Below are 17610 nucleotides of genomic sequence, written 5' to 3'. Positions count from 1 at the left end.
GTCTTGTTTAATACTGTCAATACTGTTAATACTGTTATCACTGTTATCTGTGTTTAATACTGTTGTCTGTGGCTCTGTGGTCCTGAGGAGCGGGAGTTCTTGGTTTTTAATGCCTGTTCTGCCATTAACAGGCTCTTGCCCTAGTCGCCTTGAGTTTCCTTTACTGTCCACTTACTTGGATGCCAGCAACTATCCTTGGCCCCTCCTTTTTCTAGTACTTCTCTACCTCACAGGTTCTGCTTATGCGTACCTTTGGCTCTCTCACCTGTCCTCTATATCATGGCCCATACAACTCTAGAAGGTACACCTGTTCAAGGTCTGCTCTCCCAGCTTGTTGGTCTTCATATTTCTTATGCACATCCCAAAGAATGAGCATCTAGCCCACATTGTTCTTACTAGAAAAGAGCTTTCTATGCCAGAGTATCCAGAGGCCAGCAGTTGTGTGCCCCTGTGCACTCAGTCTCGTTTGGGTGGGACCCAGGGGTGAGGTGAGTCATGCAGTGCTGTGGGCCTGGTAAGTATATCAGGGAGCCCTTTGGGCAGTGGGACTTGATGGGTAGGATTTGAGTAGGCTGAGATCAGAGGAAGGTTGTTCTAGGACATAGACACAAATCTGACCTATGAAGAGTGAGCAATCAGAAGCCTGCTGAGAGTGAGTGAGTGAGGAGGAGGCTGTGTTATAAGGGCCCTAAAGGCCAGGTAGAGAAGGTGGATTTTCAAAATTAAGCAATAGATCATCCTGTAAGCTTTTTTTTTTTTTTTTTTAAATGGGAGCGGAGGGAGAAAGAGAGAGAAACATTGATGGGCTGCATCCCACATGTGCCCTTACCTCCAGGATTGAACCTGCAACCCAGACCTGTGCCCTGACTGGGATTCGAACCCACCACCTTTTGGTGTCCGGAACAATGCTCCAACCAACTGACCCACATTGGCCAGGGCCCTGTAAGCTTTTAAACAGAAGAATCAATCACTTTCTTCATCTATCCCTCATTCCTGCTGTCAGAATAGACCCGAGACCTGCTATGAGGCCATTGATACCACTCAGGAGTGAGGTTATGTAAGAAAGGTAGTAGAGTGAGCAGTGTTCCTGGAATTGGAGAAAAAACAAACATGGGCTTACATTAACAACAGCAACTGAATATGGCAGCTTCAGTTCCTGGAGGGAATGTTTTCCAGCTGAGTAGTAGTTTCCATGTCAGAACCAGAGAACACGGCAGCCATCACCCAGCACGGAGATATTGGCATCTTCATTCTCAGCACAGCAGTGGGACAGAACTTTCCACCTGTGTCCTACCAGCTTCGTGAACTATCTCTGCCTGCTTAAATTGTTCACTCATAGACGACCGTTCTTGTCTCTCCTATCCGTGCTCAGCTTTTTAGATTCCTTTACTCCAGCTGTTTCTGTCAGTGTTGACATGGAAGGCAGAGCTCCTGTGAGCTCTACACATTACCCTCTGGCCAGGAACCCAGTCCAGCACACTGACTGCCTCTACCTTGGGTTCTGTCCCCAGAACCTGCTCAGACATCTGGGCTCCTTTAGAAAGTGCTGCCTGGAGCATTTGAGTTTGCTTCTGGAATCTGGTGAGAGTGTTTTTGAAAAGTTGTGTGGTCCATCAGGTGCTCAGACTGACTTTTGATCTTCCTTGCTTTCTTTATCTATATTCTTTGTTTCTTACCAGAATGAATAGGGGGTTTCTGAAAACAATTCAGATGGAAGCAACCTAACTAAAAACAAAACAAAACTTGATATTCCAGAGCCTGGCTTAGAACAACAGTTAAAAAAGAGGGCGGTTATTTGCTAATTGCAGGGGCTCACTGAAGAATATGGGCTCCTTTCTTAAGTTCTCTAAGCCTCAGTTTCCTCATCTGGGAAAATGATAATAATACCTACTGTTTTTACATCTCAAATGTTTTGAGATGCTGGATGAGATAGAGATGTGTGAAATGCTTTGTAAATTTCAAAGCACTGTGAATTTAGGATATTAACTTAATAGATAGTGGCTTCCAGGGTATTTAAAATGGTTTGATTTACATTTAGTAGAAACTCGCTTAGTAAGAAAACTTCAAATATGATATCTCAAGGTTATATCACAGCTCAAAGTTTTTTAGTTTTGTTTCTTCTCAGAATGTGGTCAGAGTAGAGCCAGGTGTTTCTGGGAAGAATTACTGGAATGGGGTGTGTGTGTTGGAGGAAAGGGCAGAGATGGTCTGCTGCCTTTTCTAGGGATAGTGAGTACAGTGCTGTCTTAATTATTAATTTCTTTGGTGGTATGTTCACAAGTGGCGACCTGATAGCTTATTGGCAGTAATACTTCTCTCTTTCTTTCCTGGTCTCCCTTTGTCCTAAAGGCTTACCCTTGTGTTCACCTCTTGGTTCCATGAAGGTGTCCCTTTGCAGAAGTACCTTAGCCTTAGAGTATATGGGAGGGATGGAGCAAAACCCTGGGCTCCTCCTCCCAGAATCACCTTTTTTGCTTCTTTCCCCACAATATAGCCAAGCTTTGTTTTCTCCTGCACCATTTCTCTGGTTCTTTGCATCCTTAAAGCCTCAAATTTGGCTTGCACGCCCCCTAGTGGCATGTCTGATGCACCCCTGTCACCCCGTTGTGGTACCATCACAGCTCTTCTCTCCACTCAGCTGTATTACTAAATATTAACCCCAATTCACAAATGTGGGATGAGAGCTTAGGTGATCCTGACTTGCTCTTCAAGTAGGACCTGGGAGGAGGGATTTCTATTGGAGCTTTTGATTCTCAGATTTATATAATGAGACTGCCTCAGACAAAAAGACGATATGGTTATAGCTTGTGTACAATTTTTTATGGTTTAAAAAGAATCAATTATTTTACTATCTACTCAGCCATATGAAAGGATCAAAATCTGGCAGATAATCTTCTTACCCTTCCTTCATCGTGATGGAAACACTTTTGTCGTTCACCACGTGTTCAGTATTTCATGCTCAGTACTGTTAAAAATTTTGGGGACTACAAAAAAATTTAAAGCATGATGTCTGCCCTTCAGAAGTTTACGTTCTAGTTACAGAGTGCTTAAATTATTTCCTTGAGGAAAAAATTGAGTAATGAATGACAACTATTATTGCTGTTTAATATATCTACTTTATCTCACTAAAGAGAGATTCTCTGAGATTTTGCTTATTTATTTTTAAAGTCATTTTCAGTGGAGAGAGAACTGCAAGATAACAACAGTAATTACCTGGATGAACCGTGGAGGATAACAGAAGAGCAACGCGAGTACTATGTCAATCAGTTTCGATCCCTTCAGCCAGATCCGAGTTCCTTCATTTCAGGTAATGAAGTCTGACAGGTGAGAATGTGGGTTCCAGATCATTGTCTCATATAAATAACATTACACGTCTTGAAAAATAGTTCACACAAAATAAGTACAACGACCTTCTGTGACTTCAATTTGTTTCCCTCTAAGATCGAATTTCTTATCAGCTATAAACCATGCAGAAAAACACTTGGCAGTGACATTTGGAAAATTATGTTTCTGTTTGAAAGGGTTAAATAGGAATGTGGTAGAACCTGGTCCAGGCCCCGTGATTTATTAGCTGGAGCAGTTCTTGAAATGATAGCATGTGGCACCAAGGCAACATCTTTAATTGCTTACTCATTATATTAGAGTTAGAGAAAGTTGTAGTTTAGCCTTCTATAGTTAGTGTTACAGTCTCCTTATGTTATATGTGCTTTAGAAGTTCAAATTTATGCTCGTTTTCTTTGGCTCAAGATTTTCTCCTCTGGTTTTTCTGAGAGAAATTAAAATATGGGAGGAAAATTGGCCAGTATTTCTATGTCCACATGTCAGTTCTTCTGGGTTGTCTTCAGAAATATGTATTCCTGTCGAGCTCTCATGTAAAATTCAAGCTGAGAGGAATTGATTTCATTCTTGTATGCCTACATTTTACTGGGCTGAAGACCAAACAAACAGTGAAATAGTAGAATTTGGAAGAAAAATTCATAAAACTTAATTTTTGTACTTCAGTTTTGAAGAATAACAAGATGTCCCTGATAATTGTAACCTGGCATTGAAGTGAGGACTTAGACTAATTTTCTCTTGTGAAATAAGGTGTATGATTGAAACACACTTGTATAAATGCAGCCATCACTTTCTGATGGGTGGTAATGGCTTTACTGAAGGCAGAATATTGTAGATACAATGAATTAATGTTAACAACAATGAATTAATGTTAACAACATGATTTAAAATAAATAAGCAGAAACACAGATTGCATGTACTAACTACTTGCTAACCTTACCCACTGCTAAAGTGAGTTGCTTCACAGTATATACAAATTATTAGACAAATACAAATAGGTAGCTGTTGGGAATGTTGTTACTTTTTTTTTTAACTTTTTTATTTTGCAGAATTTCAAATATAGATATAGCTAGAGTGGCTAGTATAACAAACCCCTATCACACAGCCCCAATAATTCTGTTTTATCTATATCCTTTCTCACCCCAGATGCTATTGAAGCAATAACCAGATCATTTCATTTGCGAATACGGGGTGGGCAAAAGTAGGCTTACAGTTGTGGGTACACAAAACACAGAATTTATTCGTGTATTTTTATTTATTAATTATTGTATTATTTTCCATACGATCAACTGTAAACCTACTTTTTCTCACCCCTGTATTTCAGGATATATCTCTAAACATAAGGACTCTTTCAAAAACATAACCACAGCCCTGGTCGGTTGTGGTTAGAGCGTTGGCCTGAGAGAGTTCAATTCTAGCCAAGGGCACGTACCTGGGTTGCAGGTTCAATTCCCAGCCCCAGCGCCTTGCGGGAGGCAATAATTAATGTTTCTCTCTCTGCCTCCCCTCCAGTATCCCTAGAAATCAATGGACAAATATCTCAGGTAAGGGGTAACAACAACAAAAAAATAATGGTTATAAAAATATTACTACAGTTCATTGGCACATGTTAAAAAAGAACATGAAAAAAAGATCATGAATTTTTAAAAAGAACAAATTCCTTAATATTATCAAGTCTTCATTGTTCAGATTTCCCTGATTGTCTCATAAATGCCTTTAAAAAAGATTTAGCTTGATCAAGGTCAAGAGGGGTTCTTATATTGTAATTAGGTGATGTCTCTTTTTAAAAAACATCTTTATTTAGATATTCACATACCGTAAAATCCACCCATTTAAAGTGTACAATTCATTGGTTTTAGTATATTCACAGATTATATTTACAATCTATATTTAGAATACTTTCATTACCCACCCCCTATAAATCACCCACTTATTAGCAAATTATTCCCCATTCCTGCTCTTCCAATCCCCCAGCTGTAGGTAACTACTAAGCTACTTTCCTTATATATAGATTTGTCTATTCTGGGATTTTCATATAAATGAATAGTATGTTATCTTTTGTGTCTTCTTTCGCTTAGCATAATGTTTAAAAGAATTTTTTTTTTAGAATGGCCGCCATCAACAAATCATCAAACAACAAGTGTTGGCGAGGGTGTGGAGAAAAGGGGACTCTAATACACTGCTGGTGGGAATGCAGACTGGTGCAGCCCCTATGGAAAACAATATGGTGCTACCTCAAAAAATTAAAAATTGAACTTCCATTTGACCCAGTGATTCCACTGCTGGGAATATACCCTAAGAAGCCTGAAACACCAATCAGGAAGAATATATGTACCCCCATGTTCATAGCAGCACTATTTACAATAGCTAAAATCTGGAAACAGCCCAAGTGTCCACCCGTAGAGGAATGGATAAAAAAGGTGTGGTACATATACACAATGGAGTACTATGCAGCGGTAAGAAAGAAAGATCTCTTATCCTTTGAGACGACATGGAGGGACCTGGAAAGTATTATCCTAAGTGAAAGAAGCCAAGCAGAAAAAGACAAATACCACATGATCTCACTTATATACGGAATATAATGAACATAACAGTCTGAGGAATACAGTAGACCCAGACACATGGAAATAGGGCACAGACTGACATCCCTCAGAAGAGGGGGTGGGAGGGGTTGGGGGGTGGGAAGAGATAAACCACAGAACTTATATGCATGTATGCATGACCAATGGACATGGACAACTAAGCAGGGGACGGGGGAGTGGGGTGGGGGGTGCCAATGGGGTAAAAAGGTAAAATGTCTGTAACAAAAAAATAAATAAAAATTCATAAAGATTAAAAAAAAAAAAAAAAAAAAATTAAAGAATTTTTTTTTTAATCCTCACCGGAGGACATTTTTGCATTTATCTTCAGATAGAGCGGGAGGGAGAGAGGGGAGAAGAAAGAGAGAGAAACATTGATGTAAGAGAGACACATCGACTGGTTGCCACCCGCACGACCCCAACCAAGGTGGGGACAAACTGCAAGCGAGGTACGTGCCCTTAGCTGGAACTAAACCTGAATCTCTGGTCCGTAGGCCGACGCTCTAACCGCTGAGCCAAACCGGCCAGGGCTAGCATAATGTTTTTAAGTTTAATCCATGCTGTACTATGTATCAGAACTTTATTCTTTTTTATGGTTGAATAATTTTATTGTATGGATAAACCACATTTTATTTATCTGTTCATCAGTTGATAGGCATTTGGGTCCCCCCCCCCACTTTTTGGCTATTAATAATGCTGCTATGAACATTTGTGTACAAGTTTTTGTGTAGAGATGTATGCTTTTATTTCTCTTGGAATAATGTTTCTCTTATACCTAGGAGTGGAATTGCTGGATCATACAGTAACTTTGTTTAACCATGTGAGGAACTGTCAGATTGTTTTCCAAAGTGGTTGCACCATTTGACATTGCCACCAGCATTGTACGAGGATTGCAGTTACTCCACATCCTCGCCAACACTTGTTACTACTTTTGATTATAGCCATCCTGAGTGTGAATTGGTATCTCTTTGTGGTTATGATTAGCATTTTCCAGATGCATAATGACGTTGAGCATCTTTTCATGTTCTTATTGGCCATTTGTATATCTTCTTTAGAGAAATGTCTATTCAAGTCCTTCGCCTTTTTTTTTTTTTTTTTTAAGAGGTAAGAGTTCTTTATGTATTCTAAATACAAGTTCCTTATCAGGTATATGATTTTGCAGGTATTTTTTCCCAATTTGTGGCTTGTCTTTTTATTTTTCTAATGGTATCATTTGCAGTAGGAAAGTTTATTTTTTACATCCTTAGCAGAGGATATTTTTTCATTGATTTTCTTCAGATAGAGTAGGGGGCGAGAAAAGAGAGAGAAAGAGAGGTGTAAACATCCATGTGAGAGAGACACATTGATTGGTTGTCTCCTGCACAACCCCAGCCGGGGCTGGGGATCAAACCCACAACTGAGGTATGTGCCCTTGACCGGGAATCAAACCCGGGACTCGGGCCAACACTCCAGCTGCTGAGCCAAACTGGCCAGGATGAAGTATGAAAGTTTTTAATTTTGATGATGTCCAGTTTATCTATTTTTTTCTGATATGTGTTTTTGAAGTCATATCTAAGAAATCATTGTCTAATCCAAGGGCATGAAATTTTACCTTTATATTTTCTTCTAAGAAGGAATATATATTATAGTTTTATTACTTACATTTAGGTCTTTGATCCCTTTTGAGTTAAATTTTGTGCGTGGTATGAGGCAGGGGTTCAAATTTATTCATTTGCATGTGGATATCCAGTTGTCTTACAACTATTGTTTTACAATTTCTGTCAAAATTCAATTGACTGTAAATGTGAGGGTTTATTTCTGGATGTTAATTCTGTTTCACTGATCTATATATCTAACCTAATGCCAATGCCACACTGTTTTGATTATTGTAGTAAGTTTTGAAGTCAGGAAGTGGGACTTCCTCAACTTTGTTCTTTTTCGTTTTAATTTTTTGGGATTACATGTGTTTTTTTTTTAAATATTCACCTGAGGATATTTTCCCACTTATCAGATAGAGTGGGGGTGGGAGGAAGAGAGAGAGAGAGACAGACAGACACATGGACATGAGACAGACACATCTACTGGCTGCCTCCCACACGACCCTGACCAGGGCCAGGGACCCAGCTGCAACTGAGGCACATGCCCTTGACCGGAATCAAACCCGCGACTCTTTGGTCCACGGGTCAGTGCTCTAGCCACTGGGCAAAATGGGCCAGGGCTTACATTTTAATTTTATATAATTTATTTACATGACTCTGCCCTGGCAGGTATGGTTCAGTTGGTTGGAGCATCGTCCCGTATGCCAAAAGGTAAAAGGTGGCAGGTTCGATTCCCAGTCAGAGCACATACCTAGGTTGTGGGTTTGATCCCTGGTCGGGGCGCGTATGGGAGGCAACTAATCAATGTTTCTCTCTCATTGATGTTTTCCCCTCTCTCTCTCTCCTCCCCCTTCCTTGCTGTAAAATCAGTTAAAAAAAAAAAAAGCATATGTTTGTGTGAAGGAAAAAAAATACATGGTTCTAAAGTCGGGTCTACGACAATCTACAAAGAAGTACAACTTCTGTCCCTATCCCCTCTACCCTGTTTTTTCCTTGCCACTATAGCTAACCATTTTAAAAAAATTTGTCTGTTTTAAAAAAATAAAAGCAAATACATGTATGTATGTATGTATATATGTATGTGTATTCTTAGCTCCATCTTTTCTTAGATAAATAGTAGCATACTATTTATACTTTTATCCACCTTGCTTATTTTCACTTAACAGTACATCATGGTTATGCCATGGTCTCATGTTGAGATATTTTCCGTTCCCCTATTATAGCTGTGTGCTACTAGATTGTGTGAATGTGCAATCATTCATTCAGCCTGTCCCCTATTAGGATTACTTCTAGTCTTTTGCTCTTACAGATATTTCTGTTGTGAATAACTTTCTGTGTATCTTTTTATATTTTTGTCAGTGTATCTTTGGATAATGTGATTTTGCTAGATACTGCAGTATACCCTTCATTGGTGTTGTATCACTTTGTCATCCTACCAGCATTGTATGAGATGCCTATTTCCCCATAGTTCCTGGATACATTTCTGAAAGAGCTACCATAGAGCTCAAATCTCACTAAAACTCTTTCCCAAGAGGCCTGTCTTATGTCTGTGTGATAAAATTAATGGTGTTAATTTTCTTTTTGCTATTTTACTTTTTCATTAGTAGTGCTTGACAGATTTTTACTTTAATAATTTTGAAATTTATCTTTTGAATTTTTAGTAAAATTTTGCACATTTTTAGTAAAAATGAAGCAGGAATTAATTCATATAATTTGCATGTCATAATAACTGTTATGTCATTGCTTCTTCTGCCCTATTCTAATTTATCTATTCTTTTAAAAGCTGTTCACATGTTGTTTTTAGCCACGTGATTTGTAGTTGCTTTAATGAAGAAATGTTGTGTTTGTGGTTATATGGTAGGAATTGTTGAAAGAAAAAATGGTGATTCATTGACATTAAATATAAAAGTTGCTCTAGATATTAATTAATGATTCATTTAAACGATGGCTGTTGACAGGTTCAGTGGCCAAGAACTTCTTCACCAAATCAAAGCTTTCCATTCCAGAACTCTCCTATATATGGTAAGTGCGATTAATGCCACATGGTATGATACAGTCATCCGTATTCATTCTTTAGTTCCTACTGTTGCATTTTAAAAGTCTAATTTTTTAATGTTTTTTTTTTAACAGACTGAGAGAGTGACTAGAATTTAAATTTTTGTTGCTGTGAAAATTAAATAAGTTATTATATGAAAAGTACAATGAACAGTGTCTGGCACATACTGCACACTGTATGTATTAGCTACTATTTAAAAAGTAATTTCCTAATTTCTATCCTCATCTACATCCCTTTTCAGTCTAAGCAATCATGTGGGCATTTGAGAATTTCCATCTTATGTATTTTATTTTCAGATTTTTGTACGTGGTACGATGCAAGTAACCAGAGAACCTTGAAAAGCTATTCTTTATAATATTTTAGAAGGCCAAGTGAACAGAAGGGCCAAAAATGTTTTGGAATTAAGTTAAATTTGACAATACTAGCTGCCTGTGAGCTTCGTAAATTTGGCTGGTGTTTATCAACTGGGCCCTAGTTCAGACTTGCAGCTGTAGCATGTACTGCATGCACCTTGCTGCCGAGCTGGCCACAGCCCTGGCTCCAAGAGGACTGTGCCGGGATGGTCCAGATGGCTCCATTTGCATCTATGAAAACGCTTGGTTCCTCCATAAACTCCCGGCTGTGTGTGGGCTGTTCTTCCTCACGACTGGGCAGGAGACTGTGCTGCTATAAATATATAATTAAAACATTAGAATATTTATGTAAAACTTTTTTTCACAAGGATTTATAAAAATTATGATAGCATTTTGCTGTGTTTTGTGCATTTTATTGGAAAACTATTGCAATAATCCTTGTGCATGCCAGTGTACCTGAGATCCTGAGCTAGATTTATTCATTAGCAATATATTCTAGCATAATTTATTTTTTACAACAAGCCTTATATTAGATTTTAAAGCTAGGGAAAAAAAGAAATGATCATTTTCAGAAGACTACAATCTGTTTTGGCAGAATTCCCAGTCTTAACCATAATTGGCATGAGGCTTCCTGTCTTTTTCTGGGGACGTATACATAAAAGCCGAATGGTATTCTCTTCATCCAGCACTGACAGCAGTCCCCCGATTCCTCAGCCTGGGGAGCTGCTATTTCAGGGCTGGTACATTCTAAATATTTGAGAGGGAGGAAGATGTGAATGGAGCTTACCTTCAATATTATTTTTTTCAAATAGTAACACCTTTCTATATTTTTATATGTACATTTTTATATGTCTTATCTCTTCACTTGTCCTAGCACAAGTATACTTGTCTCTGTACACCTAAGAGACTGGTTGAGCTTAGAGGGTCTTAGTTACTTTGGTAAATAGATTTCTTTTGTGCTGAGTAAATAGGTTTGTGCCTTTCAGTGGGAAACAATGTCTGAAGCAAAGATAAGCCTTTTCAAGACTCTCTCTTTCTTCCTTTCTGTCTTATCTGGTTCCAGCCTTCCCTAGTTGCTTGTTTTATCTGAAAACATAATTCAACCAGTATTTATTGAGTTTACTTATATTTTCCCAGGAGGGGATTCTCAAGCAAAATTCTGATACAACATTTATGTGACTTGAAAAGTTCAAGGTTTTTTCTTAAAGCTAAAAAATGAAGCACTCATTCCTGAGCTCCAGTAACTGATAATGGCCAGAACAACTGTAAAAGGGCCGGGGCCAGCCTGTCCTCTGACTGTTTTGAGCACCAAGTCAGGAGCTCTTCACACCACACTTTTATTGAGTGGCTGTCAACTGTGGAATTCTGGGCATCTTTTTACTTTTTGTGTCATAGTTGCTTGTGTTGTGTACTTAGCATTATAAAAGAGACCTACTAGAGAACCTGAAGAATTTAACTTTTTATTTATAAAGTACTACCGATACCAGTGCTATCAATCATACTTTTTCTTCCTCCAAGTTGGCCCCCTGAGATTTCATATGGGTTTGGGGACTCATCAGGGTCACCACTAGAGAGCCTGGGAATTGTGTTTGCATGTTTGAAGCTGAGTAAATTTCCCTCTAAGCCCAGTGTTAGGTACTCATGACATCTGTTATATTTAGGGAACTTAGTGATGCTGACTGTGATGGAGCCCTGACCCTGCCGGAGTTCTGTGCTGCGTTTCATCTCATTGTGGCCCGGAAGAACGGCTATCCACTTCCCGAGGGCCTCCCTCCAACTCTGCAGCCAGAGTACCTGCAAGCAGGTAAGGCCTCATCATAAATCCTAATCCCCAGACATTTTCCATTCAGGCCTTGCAAGAAACTTTTGTTTCTTAAATGGTGTCCAGACGCTTTGGGGAGTCCTTTGTATCTACAATTATTGTCCTTTAACTGATATTAGACTTTATCTTATAATATGAGTAATAGGGATGACCTGGGTGTGAGTCATCTGCTATCCTCTGGATGGGTTTGAACTAAAGTCACTTACCCTTTCATGAAAGTTGTGGCGTAGGCAACAACTAAATCTCCCAACTGATAGAAAATGAAGAGGAAGATCTTCCTATACAGCCAAGTGTTCACTTGGTGTCTTTAGGCGCATCCCAGTGTTCCTAAGAGGCTTTGGGCAAGGAAGTGAAATAGAACTGTTGTTATACCTAATGAAAAAGTTTTTAAAAAATTATATAAGCAGCGAAATCTACAAAGTATTGTAATTTTAAATATACACTTGATGGATTTTTACATATGTATGTACCCATGTAACTGCAGTTAGATAAAGATTCAGAACATTCCAGCACATCAGAAGGTTGGAATAGATCTCTCTTTGTCTTTCTCATTAATAAAACAGTTACTCCACAAAACCTTTGGATAGGAAAGAGTCGTGGTGTGTCCAACATTTATATCAATTCCTTCAGAAGACTGGACAAATTAGCAGTTTCTCTTGCCCTTTTCAGAGGCAGTGGGCTGTGATCTGATTTCTATTACTCAGAGGAATATAGCTTTCATTGAAAGCCAGAAACATCTGGTGCTTTCAACAGCCTTTCTCACTTTTTAGGCAAGCAAGGTCTCTTCAAAGTATGAGAGCTTAGTCATGGATAATTATTGGCAAGAGGGATCAGTGTCAAAAGAAAATATGATTAGTCATTAATAGAATATAAGTTTTGTGGTTAGATCTGGAAAAGGCCTTAGATTATCTTATCTTGTCCTCTCCTCCAGATTCAATGACAACACCAGATTCAAAGTGGTCAGTGACTTATCTAGGTCAGTTTTGAGGTCTCTGACTCTTAAATAAAAGTCTGTCATTTTCTATATTATGTAGTGAGCAGGTGGAGGGGGTTGAGCTGAGACTTGAAGGGAAGAGACCAAGTATATGGCTGATGCCAGTGATAGGTAAACATGTTAGGGAAAGCGTGACCCATTTTGGTATCTTCTCCAAATGCCCCCATAAATATATATGAAGGAGAAGCTTCAGAGAGCAAAAGCTACTACCCATTTTGGAGTTTGGGCTTTGCTAATAGCAGCTGCTTTCTGACTGCAGCAGGCTGTAACTATAGCCTGCTACAGGTTGGGGGAGACCCTCAGGGGTCTTCAAGAGCTAGTTTGCAATTGGGCAGCATGACAAATTGCTCAATTTCTTCTTTGGTGTCTCTATCTCCCTGTCTGCCCCCCCCCACTTCCCCACTCTTCCCATCCCTCTTTCTTGGATTGAGGCAAAGAAATAAAATATTCCTCAGGCTGTCTTGGCAACTGCATGGCTCCCCAATCAGTGAATGGTCATCCAGGAACCCCTTCTCCTTGGAGTGGGGTCACATGGAGCTTTGTCTCTCTTTAATGGGGATGAGCTGCTGACCAAAGGGCCATGGTCTGCTCCGGGGCTATTTGGTTATATTTAATACCATCACTCTTTCCTTTTGCAAGCCCTGGAGCTCCTGGGTCACTTCATTTCCCATGACTACACTTAGCTTTCTGTTTTGGGGTCTTGATTATTGCTGTTTTATTCTGATGCAGTATGGCCATGGAACCTATGCCAGTTGTCCTGATTCCTCGTTCACTTTGTAGGTGTCCAAGTGTTTCAGGGACTGTTTCAAAAGTCACTGATAAAAATTTTTACAAATCTGAAAGCCCTGAGCAAAAAAAAAAAAAAAAAAAATGTGTTAACAGAAGAGAAGTAGCTTCTTAATTCCTTTACTGCTCCAGATGGCTGCTTTTGCCTTGCTTACGCACTGGGGGAGGGGGGGGGCGAGGGGGGGCGGGCTGTGAAATAGAGCACTAGCCAAGAGGCATCTCACTTCATTTGGAATGAAGCCCCTTGTTTCTTCCTGGTCTTCTGTGAAGGCTGTTAGTGTGCATTTATACAGAAACGACTGAGGAATCCATCATATACCCTTCAATTAAATGAAAATTGCACATCATTTTTAGAGCTTGTAGGCTCAGTCTTAAATAATATTTATATAGTTCTAACAAAAAACATGAGAGACCTCATAAATCCCTAATCACACCTAATGACAGCATATTTTATGCAGACCCTGTGGGGTCTGCATAACTTATGTTTTATCACCCATGTTTATCTTTGTATATAGGCTCAAGAAGATGGCCAAAACTTCCTAGATCTTCTCTGTGCTTTTAGACTTTGAAATATGAGTGGTCCTGCTGATTTTGGGGGTTCATTTTTATGGTATCCCTTTGACTTAAAAAAAAAACTTAGCTCTTGTTCTAACAGTTTTCTAATTGATCTATATTCTTTCAAAAAATCTAATCCAGTTTTTGACAAGATTACTGAGGAATATAAATTTGGTTGATACCATCATGCATTCACAACTACATAAGTTTGTTTGTTTTTTTTGTTCAGATAGAGTGGGAGGGAGAGAGAGGAAGAGAGAGAGAGGGAGAAACATCGATGTGAAAGGGACACATTGAGTGGCTGACACCCATACGACCCAACCAGGGCCGGGGACAAACTGCAACCGAGGTACATGCCCTTAGCAGGAACCGAGCCCGGGTCTCTGGATCGCAGGTTGATGCTCTAACTGATGAGCCAAACCAGCCAGGGCCGCAAGTTTGTTTTCAATAAAATAATGAAACAGGAATTGTTGTATCTGATTTCCTCCCTAACAGTGAAAATTAAACGGCAGAGTTGGAAGGAAAAGTTGGATTATTTTGTGGCTAACCCATAGACCTTTTGATATTTTCATGTCTGGGTGATGGGGCTGATTCAGGTATAGATTTTGACCGTTGTTTTTAAAAAATATTTCAGCCCTGGCCGGTTTGGCTCAGCGGTTAGAGCATTGGCCCTTGGACCAGAGAGCCCTGGGTTTGGTTTCAGCTAAGGGCGCACATACCTTGGTTGCAGTTCGTCCCTGGCCTCTGTTGGGGTCGTGCGGGTGGCAACAAGTCGATGTGTCTCTAACGTCGACGTTTCTCTCTCTCTCTTTCTCCTGCTCTATCTGAAGATAAATGCAAAAATGTCCTCAGGTGAGGATAAAAAATAAATAAATAAATATTTTAGTACTTACTATTAAAGGCACTGTGTTATTCTCTCTGGTTAGAATGCTGAATAAAAGAGAGTTCCGGCCTGGCTGGTGTGGCTCAGTGGATTTCCCCTGGACTGAGAGGTCCTGGTTCGATTCCTGGTCAGGGCACACGCCTGGGTTGCCAGCTCAATCCCCAGTGTGGGGGCATGCGAAAGGCAGCCAATCAGTGTTTCTCACATCGGCGTTTCTGTCTCTCCCTGAAAAGTCAATAAAAACATTTTTTTAATATAAAAAAAGAGTTCCTACCATCATGGAACTTGCTGGCAGTTAGATTGATGTTAAATAAACTCATGTATGCATAATTGGAGCCAGTTAGGTAAAGGAGGGAGAAGAGTTGGCTCTGGCAGAGGGGATAGCAGGTATGTTGCAGAAGCTCTGAGAAGGGGCTTGAAGCAAGAGAGGTATGTAAAGCTCAGGTCACAGTGCACTTTGCTGGAGTGCAGAGAGCCAGGGCTGGAGGGGATGGGGATGGGGATGAGGCTGAAGAAGGTGGGGGACAATGACATTGACGTGTTTCAAACAGGAACTGACACAATCAGATTTGCTGTTTGAAAGGATCCTGCTGGTTGCCTACTGTAGAGCAGGTTTTAAGGAGCAAGGGTGGAAACCTGAAGATCAGGTTACAGCAGTAGTCCAGTCAGGAGCTGTGGGGAGGCTGGCACTGGGGAGGTGACAGTAGAGATGCAGAGATGAGGACAGCTGTAGGGAGATTTAGTAGTTAATTGATGGCATTTGTAGTTTTTGAAGATGTTAGCTTTTCACCCAGCAAGATCTCATCATGATAAGGCATTAGTCATGTAATTCTGTGAGTGCACTGATGAACTAGAGAGAAAAATCGTGTCTCAGTTAAAACTGCTCTTGGGGCTGAATTGAGAAATAGTATTTTCAAAAGTGTTTTGCTGTTTTTACCAAGGATGGAGTGAGGCCACCTGGTATAGTCAGAAAAATCACCAGGGCCTGTGGTTTGGATGACCTGATATCAGTGAAATTCAGGCCAGAGTACACAAATGAACAATTTGAGGTACTTGAATTCAACCGTCTGTGGTGTTACTCACTGGCCAGTACTTTACTGCGAAGGGAAGTTGGTATTTGAAACCTTGGTGGGGATGGGAGGGTGAGAAAGGATTAATAACAATGCCAATTCATTTTAAACACTTGATTCAAAAAATTGTTTTAAATATGGTGAAAAGATTTCCTGGATCCAGTTCCGACTGGTACATGTGGAGGCTTCCCCACACCACCAAGCAATTCTTGTGTCTAAGAACTCAACTAAATTCTGACACTCTCTAACTATAGATAGAATCAGATTCCACAGGTAAAGGGCTCCACAAGACCGCCCTCCACTTCAGATGCCAGTCACAAGTCCAGGTTGTTACCTGTGCTTCTGACCAACTGGTTGTGAATTAGAAGCTTCCGCAATTCCCTCCTCGGGTTCAATGAATTTGCTAAAATGGCTCATAGAACTCAGGAAAATTCATTTACTCACTAGATTACTGATTTATTATGAAGAATATTAAGGGAACAGCCTGATGAAGAGATATAAAGGCCAAGGTCCTGAACAAAGGAGCTTCTGTCCTCCTGAAGCTTGGGATCCAATACGGTGGCACATGGAAGCGTTCTGGTTCACCAACATGGAAGTTCTCCTTAAAAGGGACCTACTAGCTATACTTTTGGGTTTTTATGAAGACTTCATTACATAATCATGATTCACTGAGTCATTGGCTATTGGTGATTGATTCAACCTCAAGCCTCTCTCCTTCCTGGGAAATAAGAGCTGGGGCTAAAAGTTCCAATCCTCTAACCATATGGCAGCCTGGCCAACATCCTTTGGTGGGTTTCAAAAGTCATCTCCTTAACATAATAAGAGACACCATTGTTGCTCTTATTACATAGGAAATTCCTAGGGGTTTGGGAGCTCTGTGTCAGAAATAGGGATTAAAACCAAATATATATTTCTTATTATAAATCATAATGTCACACATGGCATTAAAAATTTGATTTCTTAGTAGATGTTCTTGACAAATTTGATTTGTAGCTTCTATTTATTGTCTACCCCAATCTGCTTTTCCTCTGGAATATTGACATTTTCTAGTTGTTGAGACATTTCTTTCTTAATTACTTTGTGACAAAGTGGTGAACCAATCAATCCACTTCTAAGAAATAACATGAGTGTTAATTAAGTATTAGCTTACCTAGCAGCATGATTTTTCCTCATGCTGGTCCAGTCACCCTCCCAAGTAACAGCCCTTATCACTGTTCTGTTAGAAATTCAAAACGTGTTCTGAGAGGGAAGTTCATAGCACTACAGGCCTACCTCAGGAAACAAGAGAAATTTCTAATAGACTATCTAACATCACAACTTAAAGAACTAGAAAGCAAACAAAAAGAAAACTCCAGAGTAAGTAGAAGGAATGGAATAGTAAAGATCAGAGCAGAAATAAATGACAAAAAAAAAAACAAAAAACAATTCAAAGGATCAAGGAAGCAGAGCTGGTATTTCGAAAAGATAAACAAGATTGATGTACCTTTAGCTAAACTCACCAAGAAACAAAGAGAGAGAACCCAAATACACAAAATCAGAAATGAAAGAGGAGAAGTAACAACTGACACCACAGAAATAGAAAGGATCGTTAACTACTAT

At 39.7% G+C, this 17610-nt stretch overlaps 1 protein-coding gene across 1 annotated transcript in view; it reads left to right on the top strand.

Moving 5' to 3' along the window:
* Positions 1 to 17610, top strand: part of REPS2 (RALBP1 associated Eps domain containing 2) — a 166940-nt gene that overhangs the window by 41740 nt on the left and 107590 nt on the right. The window contains exons 6-8 of the mRNA XM_036270186.1: positions 3169 to 3307; positions 9451 to 9514; positions 11563 to 11705. Of these exons, the coding sequence (XP_036126079.1) occupies positions 3169 to 3307; positions 9451 to 9514; positions 11563 to 11705 (346 nt within the window). The remainder of the gene's footprint in view (positions 1 to 3168; positions 3308 to 9450; positions 9515 to 11562; positions 11706 to 17610) is intronic.

This window comes from Molossus molossus, unplaced genomic scaffold (genome assembly GCF_014108415.1).
Source record: "Molossus molossus isolate mMolMol1 unplaced genomic scaffold, mMolMol1.p scaffold_m16_p_2, whole genome shotgun sequence".
Taxonomy (NCBI): Eukaryota; Metazoa; Chordata; class Mammalia; order Chiroptera; family Molossidae; genus Molossus; species Molossus molossus.
The sequence above is the reverse complement of the archived record's forward strand: the minus strand, read 5'-3'. Positions and strand labels throughout refer to the sequence as shown.